The sequence below is a fragment of the Alosa alosa genome, chromosome 20, assembly GCF_017589495.1.
Source record: "Alosa alosa isolate M-15738 ecotype Scorff River chromosome 20, AALO_Geno_1.1, whole genome shotgun sequence".
Lineage (NCBI taxonomy): Eukaryota > Metazoa > Chordata > Actinopteri > Clupeiformes > Clupeidae > Alosa > Alosa alosa.
In genome coordinates this window covers 11,411,062-11,426,204 of record NC_063208.1, presented here as the reverse complement: position 1 = coordinate 11,426,204, position 15,143 = coordinate 11,411,062, and the positions used below count along the sequence as shown (strand labels likewise).

The window sequence follows — 15,143 nt, the reverse complement described above, 5'->3', positions numbered from 1 at the left end:
CTATTTTTAAAGCATTAAATGATTGTGTTCCAAGTTAACAAACATGTTAAACATATAGACCCCATCACATCCACTAAAATGCATTCCAACCACGCTTAGACATACCACGTGCACGTCTTACAGAGAGAGGTGACCGTGCCTTCAGTGTCCATGAACCGTGAAAACCATGAAACTGTGCCTCTGGAACAGTTTATCACATGATCTCAAATCAGCATCATCTGTGGCTGTTATTAAATCCTTAACCCATCCGAAAACCCATCTCTTCAACTGGCATAGGCCTACCTTACCATCAACTTGCATTCAACAGCATTTGAGCCTGTGAAAACTATTTGTGTCTGTATGTCGGTGTCTGTCTGGAGGCACTCTATCTGAAGAAGGCAAATTCTATATTTTTTTTAATTATTAGGCCTATTATTGTGAAGCACTTTGAATGTAAATGTGCTATATAAATTAAAATTACTTACTTTAGAAATCCTATATCCAATCCATCTCTATTAACCTGATTGAAGTTTCAAATAAAAGGTTGGTCTGCAATTTCCAATGTGTCAGCTAAAACGCTTGTGGGAACGGTTTTATGTTAAACTCTGTAGCATTTGGGACACAGAAATCATGAACACTTTGTTATAAATACTCCGCGCCGGAAGTGTATCGTCCTCTTCAAGTCGTCAAACATGGCGGTGAGTACGCGGTTGAAAGCTAAGATGTCGATGCACTTTGTAAATCTGAAACAATCGGCGTCATACATCATAGTTATTCAGCTATAATGCCTTCTCACGTGTACATGCATTTGTGATGAGTGTTACAATGTATGTATTTCTTGACGAAGGCAGTATATGATGATAAAAATCCAAGTGTAGAACTTGCCTACGGGTGTTCACTCTGAAGCCTGTACGCTGCCATTTCTACTCCACTGAAACGTGTACACACGGGTTAGGTTTACTTTTGGGCAGTCGGAGAGGCACGTGCGATATCTTGCACATCTGTTACAGCCATATGTGTGTTTTTACGTTATAGTCTGTTTTAGAGTTGCTTTCGCGATTCTGTATTTATCATGTTAGCCTAATTCTGCTAACGCGAGTTACAGGATATGTACGGGCATGTCCACTAGAGCTGCCCGTTCAATTGTTCCATGCTGGCTAAGTTGGCTAGCTAACAAGTTAGCTTTGCGTTTCAATAGTTACTTGGATATGTTTCTGAACTCCCCAACCCGCTGACACTTGTCTTGATTATCAAAGTGTATGACAGAACATAGCCGGTACCTTACAGTCCTGATAGTGTATGGCTGTTGTCGCGACCAATGTTTCACTCACCTACCTGTCGCAGTAAGATGTCGGATAAGTGTGACCATGCCTGTATTTATATGTATATAGGACCAGGGTGAGAAGAAGGAGAACCCCATGAAGGAGCTGCGAATCCGCAAGCTCTGCCTGAACATCTGTGTGGGTGAGAGCGGAGACAGACTGACCAGGGCCGCTAAGGTGCTGGAGCAGCTCACGGGGCAGACTCCCGTCTTCTCCAAGGGTATGTGACACCTTTTGGATTAATGCCGAGAATGTTGGGGATGTCCTTGAATGTTATCTTGTGGACAAATATGTGAAGTAAATAAGTGAAGATGTAGTTGTCAACAGTGGAGTGGTTTCTTTTGTGTGATCTATAGGCCAAAGCATACCACTACTACTTTATATATTGTAGTTATTCCTTAGACTTTTCTTGACCTAGGTAACATTCATGTGATTGACTTGAGTTGCTTGTAATGGAACTTACATCCTTTCTCCACTCTAGCCCGCTACACTGTGCGATCATTTGGTATCCGTAGAAACGAAAAGATTGCGGTCCACTGCACCGTCCGTGGTGCTAAAGCTGAGGAGATCCTGGAGAAGGGTCTCAAGGTGAGCGTACTTCTTATGCTTCACTTGCATGCTAATAGATATGTGGATTTTTGTGTGTGTGGCAAACCTGACACTACTGCTAGGTATAGTTGATCATTTTTAGGTCAAAAATTATTCTTATTTGCTTTTGCCAGTTTTCTATAGAGATTGAACAGTCTGAAGCCTCCCGTCCTAATATTTCTCTCTGTGTACAGGTTCGTGAGTACGAGTTGAGGAAGAACAATTTCTCTGACACCGGCAACTTCGGCTTTGGCATCCAGGAGCACATCGATCTGGGTATTAAGTATGATCCCAGCATTGGAATCTACGGCTTGGACTTCTACGTGGTGAGTTCCTCTAACTATTTTGGCTCCTACTTTGGGGTAGAGTCTCTTCTCCTTTTCCACCGTAATAGGGTAGGTTATGCTCCATTCATTTTAGCCTTTGCAACGGCGTCTCCAAAATCCACCTGAAAAAACAGCAATCAACCACCAGTCTTTCTCTGATTGTTTTGTCTTGTGAGTGGTTTGTGTATGAGTTAGTTTGGTGTGGAGATTAGACAACTAAACGAGAAGTATTTAGCAAACATGACAATAGTAGGCTACATAAAACACCCACCCTAACATTTTTGTCCTGCTTAAAAACGGCCCTTGGAATTGTGTAGTTTTAGTGGTAGTCTCATCAGTCGGTAGCTCATAGAACCTGTAGAACCTTGTAGAGTCTGAAAACACTTTTAGACTCCACATAGAATTGATGTTCACCCAGTGCCCTTCATGTTTGAGGCACAAGGGTTGAAATGACACTGGAAAACTCACAAGACTGAAAAGGTAACTCCTGGAGTGTAAATTTTCCCAATTGAGTGTAATACTAATGAAATACAGTATCAACATATACAGAATTCAAAATATGAAAATACCTTTTTGTTGAGTGACTACTCGACCTGACTGTCAAACCGTCCAACGTCTTGGTTTTTCTTTTGCACATTATGTTTGATCAGTTGCATCACTGAGATGAGATGTTGGTCCTGTATTAGTTGGTGTGAGTGTGGGGAGATTTTGCGCTTCCATCAGGGCAGCCCTTGGTTATGTATAGTTGTGCCAACCATTCTGTCAGTGTTCAGCTCCCCTTTATTTGACTGGACGATGAGGAGATGACCGGAAATGAGTGAGATGGGAGTAAGCTCAGGAAATGGCCTCAGGCCGCACTAGTACCTGATTACCTGTGGTCACTGAACCCTGTTTATGGTGGGACTCCAACACTACCACTGCACTACGGCTCCCCCGTTCCTACCTCTGTTAACTTCATTATTTACAATTTTAGGGAAACGTGTTCCTCTGCCATCTTAATTACATAGCCTAAGCGGTCACTCACAGGCGCAACCTGTCCAGGCACATATTCTGCTGTGCTTTTGGTGTCCACAAATAACACAACACTAGAGAACGTGTGTTTTTTTTTTTTTTGTTTTTTTTGGTGTCCACTAAACACTTTAAGCACTAGAGGATCCCAGAAGTTGTTGACTATTAATGATTGAGGTGCTTGCTTGGTGTCAGTAATGACCTCTAAACTTGTGGTGTTTGGTATCGGCTGTTGGAAGCTGTGTACGTCGAAGTTGTAGAGAAGACCTGAAGACTACTTGTTGCTTGTTTGATTTGTAACAGTGGGTTCCCTAAAGCTGTGTTCCTGTCTGTGGAGCTCTGTGTGGTTGTGTGATGCCTGAGCTATCACTTTGTGGGCTTCCCGTAGAGCTGTTGCTCATGATGTCCCGCTCTGTTTGCAGGTTATGGGCAGACCTGGCTTCAGCATTGCCGATAAGAAACGCAAGAAGGGCCGCATTGGCTTCAAGCACCGCATCCGCAAGGAGGAGGCCATGCGCTGGTTCCAGCAGAAGGTATTTTCTATAAAATTCTTGCTTATATTTCACCTCCTTTTGTAACATCTTCCTCTACTTTAAACTATGAAGTCGCATATGCATGTAATTTGTTAAGCAGCGATTTAGATCCGTTTCAATCTTGTTTCCTGTTTGTTTTTCTCTCAACAGTATGATGGCATCATCCTCCCCGGGAAGTAGTGGACCATCGTTTTTGATCTTGTTTATATCAAACAAATAAAAAAAGAAAACCCATTTAAGTTTTATCATTTGTGTTGCTTTCAGTTATATACTTCTGATGTCCTGAGTCATGGCATTGAGACGTTCAGTAATTTGGATTTTAGAAAAGATGCCATATTTTATGTATTGAAAGTGTTAGGTTTATGAACTTGTGACCTCAGAACATTCTGTCTGCATAGTTTTATAACATATTGCTCAGTTCAGATGATCCATTTCTTCAGAGTGGCAGTTGGTTGTTTTGAAATGGCCATACGTATTTGCATAGAGTTGATGCACAGAGGTCAGAAGACACAAGACCAGAGACTTTCTAATGAGGTGACACAGCACTCAAAAAATCCTCCATAGCAATGCATGGGGCTAGTTTGTAACACCAATATGGCCGTTGTCTACACATAGCCCACCCCTTCCTCGGCAAAACATCGACATGTGAATACGTTGAGCCAATCATGTGATGTGAATTCATTGAGCCAATCTTACGCTGTGTTGTGAAGACATCGTGCCAATCGTGTCGCTGCTGGAGCAAGATTGGTGTCGTGAAGCCTTGTGCACGCGCATTTCTGCCGAATAGGATGCCCGATGAGTGCCCAAAAAGCATTGCAATATGGCCGCTTAGTGGAGGGACTTGCCTAAAACTGCGCTAGTGGGTTGACTTGTACAGATGTATACTCTTAATGTAAGTCTTTAGGCACACATGAAATCTTTGTTCAGTTGAATGGTGAAATCAACATGGAATGGGGTGATAATCAGTGAGAATGTCAATGGTTGGGTCAAAGAAACACATTTGCAGGATTGGCTTAAGTTGGCTTTATTCAGTGAAACTTTTGGGATCAGACACAACCATTACATCACTTTTCTGTGTCCCCTCGGAGGCTGTTGGCCTTTAGAACCCCATCCCCTCAATGACAACCTGTTCCTTTTCCCCAAACTTCATGAAGGGGCTCGCATACTGCAAAACAACAAAAGACTTTGCCACATTAATAAACCAATTCAATTCCATCAATTCCTCTAGCTTTTGTGCCCTGCTGCCCTATGCTGGTGTCTGGGCAAGCATCCCATCGTCAGTTCCACTGGCACTCATGGTGTCATAAGGTGAGTGGTCAGTAGGGGGTGACACCCCTGCAGTCTCAGGCCATTGGGCACCTACAATTTAGACCTACCATACAGCTTAGGTCTAGCTTTTTTTTAATACATTCTATTGTAAAATGTGTGTGTTATTTAACACGTGTGTGTCTCAGGGAAGGAATTCGAAAGTAAGTGCAAGTGTTTAGTATTTGTTAGGGTCAAGGTTTCTAAAGCTATGGGTTTGGCTCATGAAAGCTTTTGTAGATAAGTAAATCTACGGGGGCCACTAAATCAGCGTGATGACTAATGACAGGCAGTGGCTACCAAGCTGCATGTGAGGGGACATTCTCTTACAATGTCATAAAGCAGTCTTATCTCTATTGGTGCGTAGTGGGGAGTAAAGGAGGCGGGTTCTGGTCCCCCTTTTGGCCTGTGACTGCATGGTGTGGGTGTCATGTTCACATTCTCATGTCTATTCCTCACCATAGCTCCTCTAATATCTCGGCATATAAAAATCATCCATGTCACTAAATTCTTTTTTTGTTTTTTGTTTTCAGAATGTTTTTTTTTTTTTTTTATTAAACATTTTGTCAAGTATTGAGCTAAACTATTTTGAGAAATATTTTAGCCTATTACATAGGATAAGAATAAGCACTGTATATAATGATATATGATATATATTTAAATATATGAAATCTTCGGTTATTGATGTCCTTTGCAGAGATAATTCCCTTACATTCTATACTCTGGGGCAAGAAGTGCAAAGATGATATCATTTTTGTCAAAGAACATTGTGGCTCAAATGCTAAAATTCACTCACACAAACTCAGATGCACATGTTCAGTCAGCTCTTCCACCAGCTACACACACACACTCACACTCAGACGCACTCAGACGTGGCTACATCACAGATTTTCATGTACTCATGTTGTACACACTGAATGCATTTCACATTCTTTAATGGCGTGGGCCCTGATTTGATTCCTCCGTACTCAAGAACACCTCAAACCTCATTTCCTGTCCTGCTCAGACTGTCCTCTCTTCTCTTCGTCCTTTCACCTGATCTCTCTCCTCCCTCACCCCCTTCCTCTTCTCTACTGTTCTTATCTGCAACTACTCTCTTTTTCTCCTCTGTCCTTTCTCTATCCTTCCTCTCTCCTTTCTTCAAGCAGATGTAGGCTGCTCCTCGTGGCTAACTGAGGTGTTTGGTGGAGTGATGATTGAGGCGTTGTTCGGCGAGTTTGGGGTGTTGCGGTGGCGCCGGGAGGCATGGCGTGGGGGCAAGGCCAGAGCGCAGCATGACACACCCACGGTGGGCTCAGGCAGCTCTTCGCTGGAGGCCCAGCTGTCGGTCTTGGGGTCGTAGCGTTGCACGGCCGCCTTGTACCGCTTCTCGGCCTCATTCCAGCCGCCCAGCAGGAAGAGCTGACCGCCCAGGACCGAGAGTCCGGCGGTGCTCACGCCGAGCGGCAGCGGTGCCATGCGGCTCCACGCGCCGTCCTCGGGCTGGTAGACCTCCACGGACTGGACGTCCACGCGCTCGCCGCCGGGCCCCAGCTGACTGCCCCCCACCACGTATATGCGGCCCTCCAGGGTGGAGCTGCAGTGCCAGCCGCGCGGCGTCTCCATGGGGGCCACCTCCTGCCAGCTGTCACTGTCCACGCTGTAGACGGCCACTGAGCGCGTGTAGGCGCAGTTGACGTAGCCGCCGGTGACCAGGATGTCACCGGACGGCATCACAGCGCTGGCGTGGCAACAGCGGGGGGCCTCCATGGGGGTGCGGATCTGCCAGGTGTTGGTCGAGGGGGTGTAGCTCTCAATCGTGGCCAGCAGCCCCTCGGTGTTGCGGCCGCCGATGGCGAAGAGACGCCCCCCAGTGGCCACCAGGCTGAAGTGTGTACGCTTCTGGCGCATGCTGGCCAGGTGCAGCCAGGTGTTGAAGCGGGGGTCATACCTGAGCACAAGAGAGACAAAGTACAGAAACAGGTAATCAAATAAAGTTCTGGCCTGTTATTTAAGTCGAGTGTCGACTGGTGTGTGGTAATAAGTGTATGCTGGTATCAGCCTACCTGCTCAGGGTGCTGACGGCGTGCTTGGCTTGATTACGAGCATCGTTCTGGTCCTCTCCTCCGGCCACATACAGGAAACCGTCCATCACGGCCACACATTGGTTAAAGCTCTTAGCAGGAAGCTGGGTCAGGTGACGCCAGGAAGCCACACCGTCACGAGGGTCTCTCCACAGAACCTGTTTCCAATATGAGGTTTGTGTTTTGCTGATTAATATTTTTTACAGATTTGTGGTGTTAGGACAACAGTTTTTCCTGTATTTTTGTGTTTACAGTGGTGTTTTATAGTGACTTAAAAAACTATTGTGGTGTGTTGTGTATGTGTGTGTGTGTGTATCCATCCGTCTGTCTGTCTGGCTCACCTCACGGCTCAGTGTTCTCTCGGTAAGTGATGGTCGTCCGCCGATGGTGAGCAGCGCCACCTGGCTGCCACGCACAGCGGTGCGCTTTGACTGCAGCAGGTTCTGCTGGTGGGGCAGCAGGTGGTAGTTCATGGCGTCCACCAGCAGGCGGTGGCACTGTGGGTCCAGCATCATGCGGGCCACGGGCTGAACCTCGCTGACCAGCTCGCTGGCCGGGATGGTCTCAAAGCGCACGTGGGACAGAACCTCAGTCGCATGGGCCTGACGCTGAGGGTCAAAGTCCAGCCACTTCATAGCCACCTGTCACACAGCCATATTTAAACACACACACACACACACACACACACACACACACACAAAAGCCACATTTAAATATGTACAGACCCAGTGTGCTTTATTAATAGTCAGTTTTCGGTGGATCCCACGTCTTCCCATAGACACACACAGTTAGACTTCCTGTGTAAATATAGATAGCTGTAAATAGTATTCCCCTGTGGCTGGGTCTGAAATTCAGTTTACAGTGTCTCACTGATTAATATAGATGCAGGCCTAAGTGTTGATATATTTAAGGCATCAGATCATGGTAGTGTTTTTTTTACAGCTGTGACACATTGTATCAGGTGTTCAGCACAAGCAGGTGTTGCCTTGCTAGCTGTGTGGCTAAGGTGTGTGCTAACTTGTCTGAACTGCACTATTTGGAAGCAGAGTAAAATAAGCAGAGTGTGTGTGTATCTGTAATGCATGTGTGTGTATTTTGTGTGTGTGTGTGTTTTACCTGGAAGGTGGTGATCTCTGAGGGCAGCACGAGGGCATCGTCCTGCAGGAAGGAGATGATCTGCTCCAGGGTGAGCTGGTTGAACTGGGGCGTCTCGGCGAACTGGGCGAAGTTCTGCAGCGCGTAGCGGCGGGAGGCCTCGCGCACGGCGTTCAGGCCGTAGGCAGTGGCGATGTTCCAGATGTAAACGCACGTCTGCATGCTGAGCTCGGCCAGGAGAAAATCGCTGCACATCTGCAGCAGGTGGGGGATGCGCAGCACCATGGCGGCCCACAGAGTGCAGCCCACCGTGTACAGAGACATGTGCACGCGGCCCAGGTAGGCGAAGGTGATCACATTAGCCAGACCTGAGGAAGGAGAGGTGGTGTCATGGCTGCTCATGTGGTGATGTCAGTATACTTCTGTAGGTTCATTTTCTGGCCTAACTATAACCAAATCAAGTCATGATCAACATGAGATTTTCATAGATTTTCACGTTTTACAGTTGTTTGATAGATGCAACCTTAAACACTGCAGGACTTTGCAGGGGGGGGGGGAATAGACCCTTTCAACAATAAAAACAAAAACAATGCTTGAACGTTCTATTTGGTTCCCAATCTACTTCCTCTGCATTAAGAGAACATATGGAATGTTAAAACGGAAGCCTTGTGGGGCCAACTCTGATGCTGATAACGAAACTCTCTTGGAAGGGTCTATATATTTTATTTTAATAAAAGGAGGAACATGCTGAGGAACGTTGGGGGCCCATCAGGGCTGCCTATGTAGGGGCCCAGGATCTTGTGCTACGCCCCTGGATGACGATGTGGAATGCTCACTGAGTCATTATTTACAGTATCAGTGGCATTGTGCAACTGTGTTAGCCTACCTAGAGGAGAGAGTGTGGGCCTACCTAGAGGAGAAAGTGTGGGCAGCTCCAGGCGTTTCAGTGTTGGGTCTTTGGCCAGCACCTCTCTCAGGTACTGGCTGACCGAGGAAATGACCAGCTTGTGCACGTCGAAGGCCTTGGTCTTGCAGGCCAGCTCCATGTCGGTGAGGAAGCGTTCCTGGCGCATGCGGCTCAGCTCCTCCAGCATAGCAGCGCTGTGGAGAGGGCGCGTCAGCTCGTTCCCGATGCCCAGCCCCCTCTCTCCCGGCCGGAGGATTGGAGGAGGGAAAGGAAGTGGGAGGGGCAGGCCGTTGAGGCGGTTGAGGTGCTCCACGTTCAGCGGCGCCTCCAGCTTCTTCACACCCTCGGAGACGACCACACCCTCCGATGACAACATGGCAGGGCTTTCAGGTGATTTCACCAAACTTTCTGTCGGCTCTGCCACAACTTCCACCTTGGGGCGAGAAGCCTTCTTTTTCGGGGACATTCTCTTCAGTGATTCACTTCAGCGATAATCTGAGACACACACTTTGCACGCGCACAGACAGACAGACAGGCAGACAAGCCTTGCAGACGGAGTTGGACAGCTGGTAAGCGGTGGTTGGCGTCACCGTGGATCACAGCTCCTGGGAAGACGTAATGATAAACATTAATTATCAGAGTGGGAGATGGATTGTCACTGTCTTTCAGTACCGACACATACAGGCAGCCGCATCGGGTATCGTGCCGATGCAGCCATCCTGAGTCTGGGTGACTGACAGCTGTGAGTGGCCCTGGGGGTGGGGCAGGGGAGGGGGTCAGAGATGGGGCCAGGGTCAGGTTTTAGTTCACAGTTCTGATAAATGCTGTTTGCGTTCAATCGTAGGCTCGCTCATAAATTATACTTTGTGGGCCTTAATAAAAATGAAATTCCCAGAGCTGTGCAAGATTTCTTGTTATTTATTTAGCTGTCATCCATAAATGACTTGCTTTAGGTGTGCATGACCATCTGTTCACCTAAAATACTGTACAGATAAATATATTTTATCTAAAAATAAATACAAATTCGGCACCAATTAAGTGAGCCACTCAGCTAATCTTAAATAAATATACAGTATGTGACTCATGTGAATTCACAGAATTAAAGTAGGCTGAAACATGAACATTCACATATGCACACACACACATGCTCATAGCTAACCTCTCATATGTATACACAAACAGCAAGGTCTCACATGCAAACACTCACATGTGCATGCACAATATAATAATAACTGGGGCGATGCACACAAGTCGCTGTCTAAAAATATGTTCCATCCGAGGGGTGGGTGAGTCCCTGGTGCTTAAATTACCCTCCATCTGTTCTTCTTACTGTGTGTGTGAAATCCCCTCTCCACTCTCTCCTTCAGGAATGCCCCCTCCTCTCCACTCCTGTCTGTGTGTGAATTGTTCTCTCTGTTTTCATTGATGACACGATGAAAGTGAATTAGATCTACTCTTTTATTCTTTTTCTGTGCACATTGGTGTTTGGTGTGTCCCTTTGTAGTGGGATTAGTTGGAAACTTTTTGTCCTGGTATTTATCAAACAGGGTATAGTTTGTGTGGGCAGCCGTGGCCTACTGGTTAGCACTCTGGACTTGTAACCGGAGGGTTGCCGGTTCGAACCCCGACCAGTAGGCACGGCTGAAGTGCCCTTGAGCAAGGCACCTAACCCCTCACTGCTCCCCGAGCGCTGCTGTTGATGCAGGCAACTCACTGCGCCGGGATTAGTGTGTGCTTCACCTCACTGTGTGCTGTTTGTGTTTCACTAATTCACCGATTGGGTTAAATGCAGAGACCAAATTTCCCTCACAGGATCAAAAATGTATATATACTTATACTTATACTAGTTTATCCCAGGTATTGATGTGCCTATAGGGGGTATCTATCTACCCACTTACCATAATAGTGAGATTGTCAGGGAAATGCAGTGTCTTAAAGCAGGGATGGCCTGCATTTACATATCTGAGGTCAGCCTCAGTAGTCGAACTGCATTGAACGTTTCCACGGAAGTTTCAAGAGTGCTAGGCTCTAAAATGTTTGGTTTCAACCAGGGTTCTGGTTTCAACTAATAGAGTACCTTCACAGGGCAAGGACTAAGGACTAGGATTTTGATAAGGTGAGTTCAACATTTAAATTAATTTGGATTATGATGTCCATTCTCCTTGGATATACACACACTCTCTTTTTCTGTGATCGTTTGTTCATGCAATGAACTGACAGATAAGTGCTGAGGATATCAGCTTTTGATGTCAGCAAAGTCCACAAAGTAAAAGAACATTGAGATCTCACACAAAGGACAGTAAGAAATCAGGTACTCTGTGCCTGATGTTATAACCTGAGGCATAATGCCACACATAATGCTAAGGCGATTAGCTGGAACAGGTGTGCTCCCCAGCCTGTTTCATACTTGAAGTCTGATACTTGCCAGCGGGACTATTTATTCTCAGGCCCATGTTTACTAATAGCAGGTGGAAGTGCAGAAGAGTATTTGGGTCACAGGGCAGGAATGATCACCCAAATCAACCCCCTCATCTTCATCAAAACAACTGTGAATGTCACGTTCACCACAAATGACCATCAGGGGTGCTGACATTCAGGGGTGCTGACCAAAACCATGACCTTTAAAAGAAGGTGAATAGAACTTTCCCTAAAGATGGAAAAACAACTCTAGATGTGTAAGACCCAGACTAATGTGATCTTTACAACTACGGGGAGCTAACCACCAGGATGCAATGACAGAATCTAAACTATGATCTTTGAAAGATGATTAAAAGAACTTTCTAGAAAGATAGAAAAACAACCCTGAGCCAGACTAATGGAACGATCTGTACAGCAGCAGGCAAAACTGGGGACAGAGTGAGGTTGCTAGTGCACAGCATTTGGTAATCTGATGTTATTATTAACAACAAAACTAAATAATGTATAAATTCACTCACTTCAAACTGGCGGTGTTGATGTTTTCTGAAATGTGTTATGAGTGTGTTTTGCTTTCTTGGATGTCTTTGTTCACAACATTCAGGTAGGATGTAATACGATTTAACCAGTTTATGTGTTTCAAGATATCCATCTTTTGTTTTGGTGCAGGCTGTTTTAGGTTTTGGATATATCATTTTACTGAGATTGACAGAGATTGCAAGATTGTAGGATTTGCTATCAACTGGGATAGAGTGTGAAAGCATGGCAACAGGTCAATCAATCAATCAATTTATTGTCTGTAGTGCAGTATCACCATGCAACATGGTCTCAACACACTTGGTGTGAGATCATGTTCTGCAGCATGCGGTGGTTTTGAAGCTACTGCAATTGGATGAGATTCACACTGAAAGCAAGTCATAAACACAGGGTCACTGCCCTGACCTCTTTCTCGCTCTTTCATCAGCATATCAGTACTATAAAGTGTAGCATGACACTACAAACAAGACAGGCACTAAAATAATGCCCACAGACAGAATATTCATAGCAACACACTAGCTACAAGTGCATGACAAACATCCACTTGACCACCACCAGATCTGATATAAAGCTACCGCTGCCGCCCCCAACATATGTGTGTGTTAAACAAGGACACCAAGTCCTAGAGAAAGAGAGAAAGAAATAAAGACATAAGAAGAGTGTCAGAGAAGGCTAAAGAGGGAAAAACAAAACAAAAGAATATTGCTTGGAGTAGTTTCAACTTGTTATCAATCCTTGGAAAGGGAAGGAGGAAGCGCTGAGGAAGCGCTGAGAAAGAGGAGCTGACAGATGAGGATGATGTAAGTGTAGACGAAGGTGTGTTGGGTCAGTATGGAAAGATTGTGGAAAATGAGAAGAGCGTAGGAGTGAGGGGAGAGACGGGCGGAGTGGTGCAAGGTTCCAGTGGCTGTCTGCAGCTGTTGTGTTTGTCAGAGCAAGGGGGCCATCCTGAAGTAGTTGCCCCATCAGACTGGCATGTCAAAGTCACCATGCACAATATTCAGTCCTCGTTCCACCCCACCACCCCCATGAATGCCTTTTGCTATCGCCGCTAGTTATTTATAGGACTTCAGAAACACTCTGTGGACTGCACAGAGCACAGTTCTTCAGCAGCACACACACACACACACACACACACACACTGACACAAACAAACAACCAAACAAACAACCAAACAAACAAGAATACCCAATCACAACCACTCTCATTGAGATGTCTAGAGAGCTTGCGTAAAATAAGTGAATTAATGAATGTGAATAATACTGTGGTGAGCTGTCAGGGTGAGAGAGAGAGGTTCCCTGCTGATGTATTCAGATAAATGTGACCACAGAAGCGTAAAGCCCCATGCACCCCTTCTGTGCTTGTTAAGGCCCAGGGCTATGGGTGGGTGTGTGTGAGCAGTGACTTTTGCCATCAGATTTGACAGACAAGATGAAGCTGAGTGTAGCCAACAGTGGTACAGCCTATGACCTGCTCTTCTTGATGTAAGAGATGAATATCAGATATTTTCCAACTATGCTGACGTGCTTCTGTCCCTAAAAAGAACCAGGCTTGGGTTTATCTCAGTGGTTAAAAACAGCACTCATTGATGCACTTGTTCTTATTGTACTCTACCTTGTTGTTTTTAAATTGTTTTAAAATGTTCTAGAATTGTTGGGAGAATTGTTTTTAAAAAGCTTTAAACTGTTTACCATGTTTTACCATGTCTCTTTGGTTAAAAATGTGTCAGCCAAATGTAATGTAATGTAATGGTTCGATGCCGTCTCTGCCAACTTGTTGTTACACATCAATAACCACTGTGATGGGTCCCAATGTAACCATATAATGATGGGCTTTAACAGCCAAGAGTGGTAATCGTCATCTGTTTCCTGTCAGCTCAACTGTGTCATTCAGGTCTGTCTTGATTGGGCTATCTGCTGTTTCCTCTCAGTGCTTGGCAGCCATGCATTCAGTTGCACATTACTGAGTTATATCAGTCATGTCACTCATTGTTAAGACATAACCTTTGTGACAAACATAAACTCCACTTCAAGAGTAATATTTACCTCTATCTCTCTTGCTTGATGTCTTTCCTCTTTGTTTCTTCCCTTCCTTATCCTTCTCTTTTCTCTCGTTATCCTCCTCTTCCACGTAGCAATGTCCCTCTGTCCTCTGCCTGTCTGACAATGTTCTGAGTGAGCCTGTGTGTGAGCAGGCATGTGTTTGAGTAGCCTGGCCTCCGACCAGACCTACGTAAGACGAGCCCGCCGCTCATGCTCCCAACTATGTGTCTATCTCCAAATACAGACAGACACACACACACACACACACACACACACACACACACACACACACACACAAGCTCACATACATACCGCCAAATACAGACAGCCTGCCAGAGTCACTCCATATTCAGTTACCCCTTCCCTCATATGGCAAGGGGCTGGTTTGTGTGTGTGTGTGTGTGTGTGTGTGTGTGTGTGTGTGTGTATTTAAAGCCAGGCCTGATGCTTTGAAATACCTCTACTGTGATGTGCCTGCCCACAGAGGGCACTAAGTTGCAAAGCACTAGTAGGATAAAATAACAATAGCAGCACACTGATCAGGATATAATAATAATAATAATAATAATATTAATATTAATATTAATATTAATAATAATGATGATAATAATAATAATACATTGTATGTATAAAGCGCCTTTAAGACACCCAAGGTCACTTCACAGTAGGACTTAAAATACAGACAATTTACAAACACAAAATAGCTTAATAAGTCATCATGGGTATCAAATCAAGCACAAGATGCCAGACTGAGCAGCGCACTCACACAAGATTCCCGTAGGGACAGACATCAAGACATAGGCCTAGAAAAAAACATCAAGACAAGAGGCCACACGTTGACACACAAGACAAAAGACAGAACGGAACAAAAACTAAATAAACAAAAAAGAATAAACAATGATATAATATGTTATATCATAATAAAATACATAATATCCCAACACCCGATAAGAAAATGCACATTACACACAAAAATATATTGTTTATCAATATATTTTCTAGATAAATATTGTTTATCAAAAT

The 15,143-nt window shown here is 45.0% G+C and overlaps 2 protein-coding genes across 2 annotated transcripts; one reads left to right on the top strand and one right to left on the bottom strand.

Annotated features, from left to right (window-relative positions):
• Window positions 1–610: 610 nt before the first annotated feature.
• On the top strand, window positions 611–3,990 carry rpl11 (ribosomal protein L11). The gene is made up of 6 exons (XM_048230338.1): window positions 611–677; window positions 1,371–1,521; window positions 1,783–1,889; window positions 2,084–2,215; window positions 3,646–3,756; window positions 3,907–3,990. The coding sequence occupies exons 1-6, from the start codon at window positions 672–674 to the stop codon at window positions 3,934–3,936; spliced, it is 537 nt and encodes a 178-aa protein (XP_048086295.1). The 5' UTR covers window positions 611–671; the 3' UTR covers window positions 3,937–3,990.
• A 1,604-nt stretch (window positions 3,991–5,594) lies between these two features.
• Window positions 5,595–14,322, bottom strand: klhl43 (kelch-like family member 43). Its single transcript, XM_048228935.1, has 6 exons — window positions 14,124–14,322; window positions 9,130–9,731; window positions 8,241–8,587; window positions 7,466–7,765; window positions 7,107–7,282; window positions 5,595–6,991 (listed from the first exon to the last, which is right to left on the bottom strand). The coding sequence occupies exons 2-6, from the start codon at window positions 9,590–9,592 to the stop codon at window positions 6,202–6,204; spliced, it is 2,076 nt and encodes a 691-aa protein (XP_048084892.1). The 5' UTR covers window positions 9,593–9,731; window positions 14,124–14,322; the 3' UTR covers window positions 5,595–6,201.
• Window positions 14,323–15,143: the final 821 nt, after the last annotated feature.